Source organism: Physella acuta, unplaced genomic scaffold, assembly GCF_028476545.2.
Source record: "Physella acuta isolate Inbredline_101_S28 unplaced genomic scaffold, ASM2847654v3 ptg001225l, whole genome shotgun sequence".
NCBI classification, from domain to species: domain Eukaryota; kingdom Metazoa; phylum Mollusca; class Gastropoda; family Physidae; genus Physella; species Physella acuta.
In genome coordinates, this window is record NW_026732742.1 from 12,121 (window position 1) to 25,885 (window position 13,765).

Consider the following 13,765-nt stretch of genomic DNA (forward strand, 5'->3'; position numbering starts at 1 on the left):
TTTACAGCTGTTGGAGGGGGGGGGGGGGGATGGGGGATAAAAAAAGCGTGTCTCCCTTCTTAGTGTTGCTAATAAAGACACAATTTTGTTATACATAGGCCTATTAGTTTTAGATTTAAGAATGTTTGTCAGACTATTTATAAAGTTAATATTCAACAAGTAATGTCATTTTACCATCTTATGACGAAAATTTATATAATTCACAAATACAACAGGGATATAAATAAAATAACACAATTAAAAAAAACACTTGAATTTGATTTAGTTATTAAATAATTTAATAATAAGTCAAACTTAAGGAAAAATAACTGTTGTAGTAAAGCAGATGTAGGCTAATTTCATTTGTTGTCAATTTAGGTTAAACATTTAGTGAAAAGGATGTTGTTAGAAGCTATCTATTTGAAATTTTTGACTTTGAGTTTCAATAACATCATAATCATTGTTGATCATCTCATATGGATCAATGACATCAATATATGGGTTGTTGATTTCCTCTATTGATACATCCAATTGTTTGATTTCTATAACAGGTTGACCACTTGTAACTTTCTTTGTCTTTTCTATAAAAATGAACAAATACAATGCTTTAAAAGTATATGAACAATATTTACATAATACAAATATTAGTTTCCATGAACTAAATTTAAATAAACCAAAAATACTACATTAAGTAATACTACATTAGGCTTTACAAAATTTGATAATAGAAAAATATTCCATAATGTTTATTGAATAAAATTGAACTATTAAAATGATGTCAGTGTTTGCTAAAAAGTGTTATGTTTCTTACTTGGGCATTTAAAAATCCACAATGCAACAGTTGCAAGAATTAAAGCTACAGCGCTAATGCTTGAAGCAATGATGATCACACCTTTATTCTCTTGCTCAGTATCTGTCAATACAATTAATTGTAAACAACATTGCAATCAAAATAACTGTTTGTTTTATCTGATGTTCTTAAAGTTTTATTAGACAATCACCCTCAAATTTTACTGAAATACATTTTTCTAAGCTTTTACTGATAGAAGTATATATGCCTTAATTTTAATTGTGTAATTTCTAACTTTCAAATAATTTTATTGATTGAGATATTAGAAGATGTGTTATCTCATAAGCAAAACTGAACTAATTATTGCAAATCAATTATTTTTAATTCAAAAGCTGACTTAATTTTAAACCACTTGTACATAAAATATTAAATGTTTTTATTTCTTCAAATGTATTTTTTTTAAATTAAAGAAATCTCAAATTTTCAACATTCTCCACTAATTAAAACTGACATAATTGTATCAAAGTGTTTACAGTATAATTAATAATTAAGCACAAATATGGAAAATAACATCAAGAATATAGGCCCACCTTCAATAATGGAGAAACTGTACACAAGAACTCCAAGACTGTTGTCAATATAAACACTCATATTTGTAAAATCTGACTTCTGGAGGTTGAAGATAGTTAAAACAATTGTTCCATATGGTGGTACTTCATGTTTATATTCTATTTTATAAGATGAGTTTGTATCACTTTCCTGGTTTGTTTCCATTCTGTCAGTTAGATTTTTAATCAGCCAAAATTGTTTCGGGCCTGGATAACCAAAGAATTCAATTTGAATGGAAAAGTCTTCATGGGTCCTTCCATAATAAGTTGATGCATTTGTTCCAGGATATTTTAGCTTTAGAGGACCTGAATATAGAATTCGAAAATACAACATAATATTTATGAAACTTTAAAAATATGAGTTTTGATTGGTAATGCCCAATTAATATGTTAAATTAATTAGTTTGGTTGTTTGGCTTAAGTCAGCAGGATAACAGTTAGCGCACTTAGCTCTGGGAATATGAAGGTGGCTGGACATAGTGTTTACAACATTTCCCTAATTATTATTTTTTATTGGGACCATCTGGTATAAATAGGTGAATTGCATGTTATAGTTTTAAAATACAAAACTATTTGGTATTAAGTAACCCATTAATTACTCTAAAAATATAAAAATTGATGCAAACAAATAGAGATAAACTTGGATATATTTTAATGAAAATTCATTCACTCTCCTAATGAATAAAATAATTCTTGCCTAATTTATTTAACATCCATTCTAACACTGTGTTTACACTTGTGACATGTATACTATACATACTAGAAAAAAAGTGCAAGTAATAAGCCTATAAATGTTCAGAGGGAAAAATGTTTATATAATTTGTTGTGAGTTTGTTTTCCAAGACATGTATAATATTAATGTCGCAAGTGTTAACCTTGTGTATTATTACTGTTGAAGTTTTGTAAGTCAACTTACACAAAACTGAAATATTTATGCTTCTCTTGAATTCCACACTATTTCTAGATGCCAGACAAAAATAAACACCAGTGTCATAACAACCAACAACTTTCTCCCACACCAAAGTTGCGTTGTTTGACTGCTGTAGTGGCACTCTCCGGGACTGATCTAAGTAGAGCATCAATGTAGGGGGTGGGTTGCCCTCTGCTTCACAAGTTAAATTAAGAACAGATGATTTGTTCAGTGTTGCTGCACTACTACTTTTTCCATTCACTAGGAAGGATTTTATCCTGGGATAATCTATATTAGAAACAAAAATATTAATTAATTAATTAGTTAAAGAATTTAAATACATTTAACCAAGAGGACTGATTTCTTTAGAGACAAAAAATTGTAAATATTGGTGAATACCAATTAATGAATAACCTTTTAATACACAATCAATTACTTTAAACAATTTGTATAATTAGCATAATGACAATATACTGTTAGAAAAAACACAACTATGATCAGAAATATTCCATCGATCACAAATGCAAATTACTTGCAACATATTGTCAGCAGTATTAGTAAATTTATGTTATAATTAATTAGTGAATAGTAAAATAAATTCCTAAAATCTGTGTACATTATTTCTGCTTCACACGGAACTGTTTTACTATACTTTATGAAAACTTTGAATAGCTTTCTATATTCTAGGACTAAACAAACAGATTAATTTTTCATTATAGTTTATACAAAAATCTTACAGTGAACATAAATGTGAAGGTCTGTAGTGTTGCTGTAGCATTGAGTGATATGTGAAGCTTCACAAGTGCAAGTGATGTTGTTTTTACTTCTGGATACATTCAGGTAGGTGTCTTGTCCACCAGATAAGGATATCAACTCTTGGCTGCATGACAGTCTGACATTCTGTACTGCTGGGTGCCCACCTTTGGCATAGCAGTTTATACTAAACATTCCTTCATCTAGTTGAAAAGATGTTGATTCCTCTGTGCTGTATGTACTCAGCCAGTTTATTCTGTTCAGCTCTATAATAGGTCTGAATGGGGGTTCTGAAAATGACATTGTTTAATAGTCTTGTAAAAAAAACTGTAACACTTTCGGTAATGTAATAATTTATTATGCCTACATTTTACAAATGAAGATATGCCGATATGTTTTTGTACTTTTTTATCAAAATAAAATTCATTGAAAAATCTATTGAACCTATTAATAGAAAAAGCATAGCAAAAAAGTAGGCTTATTGTTCTTGTAAGCTTTTTTAAATAAAAGAAATAACAATACACATTGATTGCTTCAACCAGCTTAATTAATTTGTTTAAAGGGAAAATGTAATATTCAATTATTACTTATGGTAAATTTTGAATTATTAAAACTGAGTATAGAGTATTTTTTAACATATTTTATAAAACTACACAGCTGAGAAATGTTGAAAGCATTTTCTGTTTTATAAAGCAAGCCATTAATAATTGCTTTCTTTAATTGCAATTATTTAGTAAATTTTATTATTTTTTTACTGCATCTTATTTTTTACCAATCTAACATTCCACTTAGCTCATACCTTGTATTTCCAATGTGAAAGCTGTTGAGTTGAAGATCTCTGGAAACTGTGAATTTCTAGCAAAACAAGCTATGGCATACACTCCCCCTTTAAAGAACAAGAACTCATGTTGACTTATGTAGTGGGATTCATTGCTTACTTCCCTTGATTTGTCTGTTACAAATATTGAGTTTATTTGAAAGGCAAATCTGACAGAAGGTCTAACTTCCTTCTTTAGAACACTACATGTTGCCACAACTGACACATTGTTCTTATAACACAAGTCCTTGTCTCTTACATCCATATTCAGCATTACCTTGTCAGGTCCATCTAGCAAGGAAAAAATCATAATAAATGTTACATCACATCCTTTAAGCATATATACATACAGTTAGTTTATTTTACAAGATTTTTGTTTGATTAATTGCTTACAAGTTATTGTGGGATGAAAGGAAACGGTGGGGCTTCTCCATCCAATGGCACTAATTGAATAACACTTGTAGGCTGAAAAGTTAAACAAAATCTACATTACAGAATTAAATAAATAAAACAAATAATGTAAACATATCATTTGTAGAGAACAAAAGTATATTTATATTAACGTAATAATACTGACAAAATATTCTAATTCAGATGATTTCCTGAGAGTATAATATTTCAGTAATTTAAGCTAAAAGTTGTACAGTGGTTCAGATACATTATTTTTTTAAGAACATTGTTGTGGTGTTGAACCTAAATAGTCATGTGAATAAAAAGCTAGTAAATCAAATAGTTAAACATTTACACATTTTAATTCAACATTAAAATTAGCACTGGATTGTACAGAAAAGATTTTCTTGAAATGTGCTTAAAAAGCAACCAATCATAGCATTAAACAAAGCTCCAAAAATAAATTAACCAAAATAGGAATTTAACTCTCATCTAGTGAGTAGCATGATGATTATATTGTTAAAGTTTAATTTTGTCGCTAATGAATCATTTCAGAAGCAAAACATAATTTAGTAGCTAAATTTCATACTTTGTGATGCTCTTGAAGCAGTAGTTAAAATAACAGGAGCATTCTTTGAGTAGTTGACTGGACTTTCATTGCCTTGATAGAAATATATTTCAGAAAAAATGCTGCTTGTATTAGACTGTTGGCAACTACAGTTTATGAGAGCCCCTTCTTTTATGTAGCCAGTAGGACAGTCTTTAAAATAAACTCTGGGGAATTCTGTCTCACTCTCACAAAATAAAATGTTATTTTAAATTAATACTAAATTAATCACATCTTTGGATATTAAATGTTTTGAAGAATAATTTAAATATTATCATATAATGCAAACTATAAAAATAATATACATATTTGTTTATATTTGATTAAATAAGATAAATAATAATAATAGTTCCAGCTACTGTACACATTTGTTTCACATTGTGTAATTGTATTTAACACCAAATTACCAAAATTTATTTTACTAAACATTTCAGTTGTCTTGGCATTGTTTTATAGGGCCTATGATTATCAAACATTACTTACTATCATTTCAAGTTTTAAATTAAACATCTAGTTTTAAACACATAATGTAATTCACCTAAATTAAGTATCACTGTTGTATTCTCGCCATATGTACCATCTTTGTCCCTGTCTGTAACATTGGGATATACAGTGACCCTCAATTCATAATGACCTTCTGCTACAACTGGTACAGTGATGGAGCACTGAGTGCTGAAGTACTCAGGGGTCCCAGGTGACCCAGGTAGCTGGGTGTGTCTGTATGTTACAGTGTACAGCTGGTGAACTGGGTTCTATAAAACATACCAAGAAAAAATTTTATTATTTCGTTACAAGGAGACATTGTTTTCTTAACCTAACTATTAAAAATAAGGAAATCCTATGCCAAAGTCACAGAAAAATGTGAAATCTCCTTCATTTGCCCATTTACCATAGATTCAAAGAGGGTTTAATTATAATGGTTGGTACATCAAATATTCTAATTAGCTTTAAATAGTAAATATGATTCTACAATGTTTAATAACATTTCTTTTCAATACATGCCATTAAATGCACACCAAAAAAATTGTGACTGCTAATCTATGGCAGACAATCTGGTCAAAGTTAAGTAAAAACCTGTTTTACATGTAAAGTAACATTTTGGTATTATTTAACTCATTGTTATATCTTAACGTCTTTGTTTCAACTTGTAAAATATATAGTTTCTATAATGTAATTTTTTTTTAATAAGCCTACTTAAAAAAAATTCAAACAAGCTAACTAGAGTAATTAAAACTTTTTACTTCCTTGAATTTTTCTTTACCAACTATTCATGAATTTAAAATAAAACCACTTAAAGTGGGATATTTTACCCCATCAATGATCATTGAGAAAAAACACTTAGCAGCTGGGTAGACTTTGACTGTTGTACACTGTATATGTAACTCATTCTTCTTTGCTTCAACAGTACAGGTCACATCCCTTGGTTTGTCTATTCATGATCCACATGTAGTATTCAATCATAGAAAAATAAGAATGTATAAGAGTTAACAATGTATGTAGAGCTGATGAGGAGAGAGTGGTGGAGTCTGTCTGAAAAGGATGTGATTCAGTCACCAGCTTCAATGATTAATTACATGGCATAGGCTGATGTTAATTTGCTACTTATACAAATATAGTGGTTATAGTATACTTTATATATATATATATATATATATATATATATATATATATATATATATATATATATATATATATATATATATATATATATATATATATATATATATACATATATATATATATATATACATATACATATATTTATATATATATATATATATATATATATATATATATATATATATATATATATATATATATATATATATATATATATATATATATATATACATATACATATATTTATATATATATATATATATATATATATATATATATATATATATATATATATATATATATATATATATATATATATATATATATATATATATATATATATATATATATATATGGTCATATAGCTGCTAACCCTAAAGTCTTGAATTTGAATCCTGCATTCATTTCCATAGAGCATCATTGAGTTTACGCTGCTTTGATAGAAATCTGAATAACATTAGGAAAGTGATTGCGGTTGGGGCCACACTAATCCTTCATATGCTGAGGTAACTGAAACAGGTGAACTCTACTTCATCTGACCCATGGACCATAATGTTTGAAAGGGCAATTTATATATATGTTTTTGTGCTTGTGTGTATGTGTTGAAAAAATACACTACAATTAAGTCACACTAAAAATAAAAAATACATTTCAGCCTAGATAATACTAGCCATGTCAGCCAAAAATACATGCTAACATAAATACAAAAAGTTGTTTTGATCAATCTAAGGCAATACATTCCACACAGGAAACATACAATAAACTTTCAGAAAACAGGTGAAAATGATATCAGCCATGTATTTGATATCTCTACAGCAATATATTCTACACAGAAAATGTAAGGTACTTACAGTAAACCTTCAGATGACAGGTGAAAATGACATCAGCTGTGTAAATGTCAACCTGTGACATCCCCAATGACCAAACACCGTCAGCATTCTTTACATCCGGCCACCGTGTGGTGTTAAAAATGGTCAAGTTGACCGTCACTGACCTCCCATCACTCTGTACAGAACTCTGGAACCAGTCTTTGAAGGCACTGTTCAAACAGTTGGAGTTGGCTGAACATTCTGAGACATGCTCCTGATTAAGGCTCCAGCTAAATACACTGTCTGGTTGAGTAGTGAGATCAAGGTGGCTGGTGTGTGTCCATGGTGTCCCCTCTTCTGATGGTTCACATGATGATACAAGTCTCACTAAAAGATAAATGATGAAACAAGTCTCACTAAAAGATAAATGTTGAAACAAGTCTCACTAAATAATAAACGATGAAACAAGTCTCACTAAATAATAAACGATGAAACAAGTCTCACTAAAAGATAAATGATGAAACAAGTCTCACTAAAAGATAAATGATGAAACAAGTCTCACTAAAAGATAAATGTTGAAACAAGTCTCACTAAATAATAAACGATGAAACAAGTCTCACTAAATAATAAACGATGATACAAGTCTCACTAAATAATAAACGATGATACAAGTCTCACTAAATAATAAACTATGAAACAAGTCTCACTAAAAGATAAATGATGAAACAAGACTCACTAAAAGATAAATGTTGAAACAAGTCTCAATAAATAATAAACTATGAAACAAGTCTCACTAAATAATAAACTATGAAACAAGTCTCACTAAATAATAAACGATGATACAAGTCTCACTAAATAATAAACTATGAAACAAGTCTCACTAAAAGATAAATGATGAAACAAGTCTCACTAAAAGATAAATGTTGAAACAAGTCTCACTAAATAATAAACTATGAAACAAGTCTCACTAAATAATAAACGATGAAACAAGTCTCACTAAAAGATAAACGATGAAACAAGTCTCACTAAATAATAAACCAAATGTATTTGTAATTATGGTGGCTAGTAAAAAGAAATTAAAAGTTTAGTAAAAATCATAGAAAGTACAAGTTGTTGTTTTTGTTTATTTGTGGGCCAATGGAAAGTTGTAAATAAATACATAATTACCTTTAAAAAATAAATAAAGACACATCAACACCAAATCAATAATTCTGATCATGTTCGTGTGAAATTTTTACTATTGTCAATTTACATCCTATTAAAGCTTTTGCTATAGATCTAGATAAACTAGTCAATGTAAAAGAAAACATAATCTGCATAGCAAAGATTTACTTCCCCTCTGTGTTGATTTTGGCTTTGTTAGTTAACAATAGTTTAATTTCTTCACTGTTAAAAAATTAAATAATAAGAGCATTGTGATCCAATTATAGAATTACTGCTCACAACCTGCGCTTGATAGACACAGCAATGTTTAAGTGTATAAAGCTTAAAGCTCGTAATCTTTTAATTACATCACAAATTGTGTAAATACTGTAAGAGATGTTATATTTACATCGGGGATTTGTGCTTGCTTTGCCACCTTATTCCATTCAGACTTGTCAACTTTCAATTTCTTTCATGACTGGACTTAAAGAGGCCTTAGGTCCTAACCACATCCAGTGGCATCGCAACTCATGGTGTTTCAACCCCCACCCTCCCTGTCCCCAAGAATTATATATATATATATATATATATATATATTTATTTATTTATATATATATATATATATATATATATATATATATATATATATATATATATATATATATATATATATATATATATATGCTACAGAAAAAAAATTACTTAGGAACACAACGCATGCAAAATGAGTTAGACCTTCTGTCAGATTTTCCTTTCAAGTAAACTCAATATTTTTAACAGACAAACCAAGGGAATTAAGCAATGAATCCCACTACTTAAGTCAACAGGACTTTAGGAGGCCTTAGGTTCTAATCCGCATCCAATGCCATCGCAACTCATGGTGTTTCACCCCCCCCCCCCCACCCTCCCCGTTCCCCAAGAATTAGTGTATGTATATATATATATATATATATATATATATATATATATATATATGTATATATATATATATATATATATATATATATATATATATATATATATATATATATATATATATATATATATATATTTATTTATTTATATTTATATATATATATATATATCCTAATATATAAATCCCCACGTTCGCACATCTCTCTCTCTCTCTCTCTCTTTCTCTGTCCGCAAAAAATTTTCGCCGGACATCACGTCAGAATCGGCAGCGATATATCGAGAACTTTTTACGGACTTTTGTTGAAAATAATATGTTAGATGTTTTAAATGTATAACCACAATTTTAGTTAAAGAAGAAAAATAAAAATTAAAGGCGTATTCGAATGTAGAGAAACAGTATTATTTATGCAACCGGAAAAGCATTAATATATGTGAAAAAGAACGCATAAAACTGTGACGTCACTATTGCTTATACATTAACTAATGACGTCATCTGCCGTGTTTAGAATGAAAAGAAATGAACTATTTCATTCAAATTTGATTTAGATCTACGTACACTATGAAATGTATACAATACAATTTTTCCGGCCTAAACTCATAAAATTTATTTTATGTATTTGGATTCTAGATCTAGAGATTCTAGATCTAGACTAAATCTAAATCTAAATCTACGCAATAACTAGATCTAGACGTAGACGCTAAGATCTAGATTTAGACTCTAACTTCTCTAAAATCAATTCCAAAAATAAATTTCTATATTAGGACTAAACTATTTCAAGACTTATTTATTTTATACAAAATCTTTGTTTGGAACTGGCTAAATTGGGATAAAAAATTAATTTGAAAGAATAGGCATATTCGCGTAAGTTAAGATTTTAAAATACGTGTTTCATTCTCCGTATTTTATAAGGTGCCTAAATAGCGGAGATGTTAGTGTACATTTAACCACGCAGGTGGTGCGGGTTCGAGACACAGCAAGTCAACTTGGTTAATGTATTCTTTTTTATTATGCTCGGGCTAAACTTAAAAAAAAAAATTCTTTTAGGAATCTAGATCTAGATCTAGATTGTCGGGTGTCCGATAGGGCACTTCCCGGCGCCGCAGGCGCTTCAAATTTGGCAGGATCTTGCCTTGGGGCGACAGAACACGAGGGCCGGTTGGCCGAAAAGTCTACGATGAGGGGGTCAAAACTGACCTCGACTGACCGGCGCCTTATATGAGCTATAAATCGAAAAAAAAATGTCCACGGAGGAACCACTTCATAACTCTTGAGGTCGTAGACCGACCCTCGGGCGAATTAATAAAGCATTCAAATTCTCAATGTTTTCGAAAGCCTAAGCGAAGCTGGGCAGCATGCCTAGTATATATATATGCTACAGAAAAAAAATTACTTAGGAACACAACGCATGCAAAATGAGTTAGACCTTCTGTCAGATTTTCCTTTCAAGTAAACTCAATATTTTTAACAGACAAACCAAGGGAATTAAGCAATGAATCCCACTACTTAAGTCAACAGGACTTTAGGAGGCCTTAGGTTCTAATCCGCATCCAGTGCCATCGCAACTCATGGTGTTTCACCCCCCCCCCCCACCCTCCCCGTTCCCCAAGAATTAGTGTATGTATATATGTGTATATATATATATATATATATATATATATATATATATATATATATATATATATATATATATATATATGTATATATATATATATATATATATATATATATATATATATATATATATATATATATATATATATATATATATATATATATATATATAATATATATATATGTATGTATATATATATATATATATATATATATATATATATATATATATATATATATATATATATATATATATATATATATGTGTGTGTGTGTGTGTGTGTGTGTGATACAGTAAAAAAAATACTTTGGAACACAACGCGTACAAGCAAAATGATTTATTTTAAACATAAAATAGTTAAGTAACAATTACAGTTAACGTTCAGTCATCAATCTCTTCATATTCATTTGAAATAACTGCATAATCGGAATCCACTACATCAATATACACACTATCAACTTCTTCGATAACATCTATATATGCATTATCATCATCCTCTTTTGACCTATTTTTATTTCTGTTATCCTTGGTAAGCATTACTTTAAGTTTTTTCCTTTTCTTATCTGAGGACAAATAAATCATTTTTTGTTAGATATATTTTAGTTTAATTAAAACGAACACAATATATTTTATATGAACTGAAATCTAATGTTACCATGCCGTTTTATGTAATCGGCCGAAGAAAAAAATTCGTTTTGTAAAACGAAATACATTAAAACTGTATAGCTTACTTTTGTTATGCAGCGCGCGAGAAAGTAAAATAGCCGCTACAATAAGACCCACACCAGCTGCTATACAAGAAAACATGATGACATCAGCATAGGTAGTAAGTTCAACTGGATGAAAATGTAAATACGTTTCAAACAATTACTACTTTTTTGAAAATTTGAAAAAAAAAGGAATAAGAGAAACCAAAATGAAACTGATGGTGAAACAAATACCAAAATTACAATCTTTTATTAAGAGTTGTTTAAGTAATTTTTTCTCTGCTGTTTTAATGTCGACCCAAAACAAATTACAATAGGTATCATAACTACTAACTGGACAAATTAAAAAAACAGCTTTTAATTAATGCATTTCCTTTTTTTTAAACATTAAGAGCATTTTAATATTCTCTTTGTATTTTTTTTTTCAGATGTCTCTCATTCCGACCAATAGGGCCTACATTCTACAAAAACATCATACAGTTACATTGTAGTTTTAAAACAAAGTAATATAAAACAGCTAGATAATAAGATGAATCTTCTACGTAAACAGTAACTTAAGTTCAATAACTGGAATTCTGGCTTTCAGCAAAGTAAATAAAAACTGTTAAATTACTTATAAATTATTACCTTCATTAATAATAAGTTTGAACGCAAGACTAGTTTCAAATCCATTATAAATGTCAAAGCTGTAATGAGTAAAATCTTCTTCGCGTAAATTGTGAAATGCGATAAATATATCAATATTTGGTGGTAGCTGTTCACGATAACTGATGAAGAATGGCTGTAATCCTACACTGTCGTTGAAATCAGCGTCTCTGCCAAATATTGAGGTTATACCGTTTTTAGAAACTCGGAACTTGATGGGTAGAGGATAGCCATACACAGGTACGTTTACTGTTAGGTTTTCATGTAATTTTCCGCTGACAATTTTGTGTTTGTCTGAAACTTTCAACTGGAGAGGACCTGAGAAATTAGTTGATCAAAATCTAGTCACTGCTTTACAATTATTACATTTTATACTTTTATTTTAAAAACTGTATATGCTAACCGTAATTTCTAAAAGTGGAAATCAAATGGGGAAAAACACTTAAAAATGATAGAGCTATTTAGTTGAATGTGATGAAGTGAGGAAAGATTGTATGTCGTATTTTAAATATAATTTTATATCTGTGGTTAAAATGGGTCCAGTATTTGTATTTTATATTCTGGATAATGCTTCAAAAGTAATTTTACGTTTGAGATATCATTGTTAAAATATTTTTTTTCTATTTAGGCTTAATGCTCTACACTATTAAAATAGCATTTTCTTTTTGAAATAGGTGACCATTGTCCACCAAAATGTGACTTACAATTGATATAAATTTTAACCATCCTCTGTGATATAACATGGTGCTGCATCGCTTCACATACATACAAACCACCATCCTCGCATCTAAAACTCTGTCGCCAGACTAAACCCTGAACGCCCCTGGCAAAAATCACGTCTAGTGTGTTGGTTTTCTTGATAATCCGTAGCTGGGGCGTTGGGTTTCCTTCTGCTTCACACACAATAGTTACAGTTGATGAATTTTGCAATGCTAGTGTACTTTGGTTTAACCCATTGCTGGTGAAACGTATGAAACGTACGGGATCTAAATAAATATAGGTAATTGTAAATTAATAGCATAAAATAAACTGACAATTTAATATATTAAAAAGCGTAACAGAATATCACACGTAAGTTTACTATTCGTTTGAATAATTGTATAAGGCGTGTTTGCAAAGATGAGTTACTTTATTTGTAATTAACAGCACCGTTTTAATGCATGTAAATATGAAAGTATCGTACATAGAACATCTATCATGTACGATGTTGACTTTTGGTACCAGCTGTATTTGTCTGAGGCCGAACAAAAGCAGGAGGAGTTTGTCATGGACCGGTGCAGACTGACAATCACATCTGTAGTCTCGCCCCAGCGAGTGGCATTGACGCCCTCACACCAGATGTCAACACGAGATACAGCCGGGTTACCGCCTCTCGTCTGACAATGTAATCTGTAATAGCCCTCAGATATTTTTAAGATATTTTTCTCTGCGTATATTGAAAGGGATTGGTCGTTCAAGC

The 13,765-nt window shown here is 29.7% G+C and overlaps 2 protein-coding genes across 2 annotated transcripts; both read right to left on the reverse strand.

The window, feature by feature from the left end:
• Positions 1-316: 316 nt before the first annotated feature.
• On the reverse strand, positions 317-4,122 carry LOC131957245 (uncharacterized). Its single transcript, XM_059321980.1, has 6 exons — positions 3,840-4,122; positions 3,025-3,330; positions 2,294-2,575; positions 1,360-1,683; positions 791-892; positions 317-560 (listed from the first exon to the last, which is right to left on the reverse strand). Exons 1-6 carry the CDS (start codon positions 4,120-4,122, stop codon positions 385-387), a joined length of 1,473 nt encoding a protein of 490 aa, XP_059177963.1. The 3' UTR covers positions 317-384.
• Positions 4,123-5,128: 1,006 nt separating this feature from the next.
• Positions 5,129-13,059, reverse strand: LOC131957247 (uncharacterized). The gene is made up of 8 exons (XM_059321984.1): positions 13,011-13,059; positions 12,289-12,624; positions 11,686-11,790; positions 11,407-11,517; positions 7,326-7,670; positions 6,165-6,283; positions 5,393-5,606; positions 5,129-5,142 (listed from the first exon to the last, which is right to left on the reverse strand). The coding sequence occupies exons 1-8, from the start codon at positions 13,057-13,059 to the stop codon at positions 5,129-5,131; spliced, it is 1,293 nt and encodes a 430-aa protein (XP_059177967.1).
• Positions 13,060-13,765: the final 706 nt, after the last annotated feature.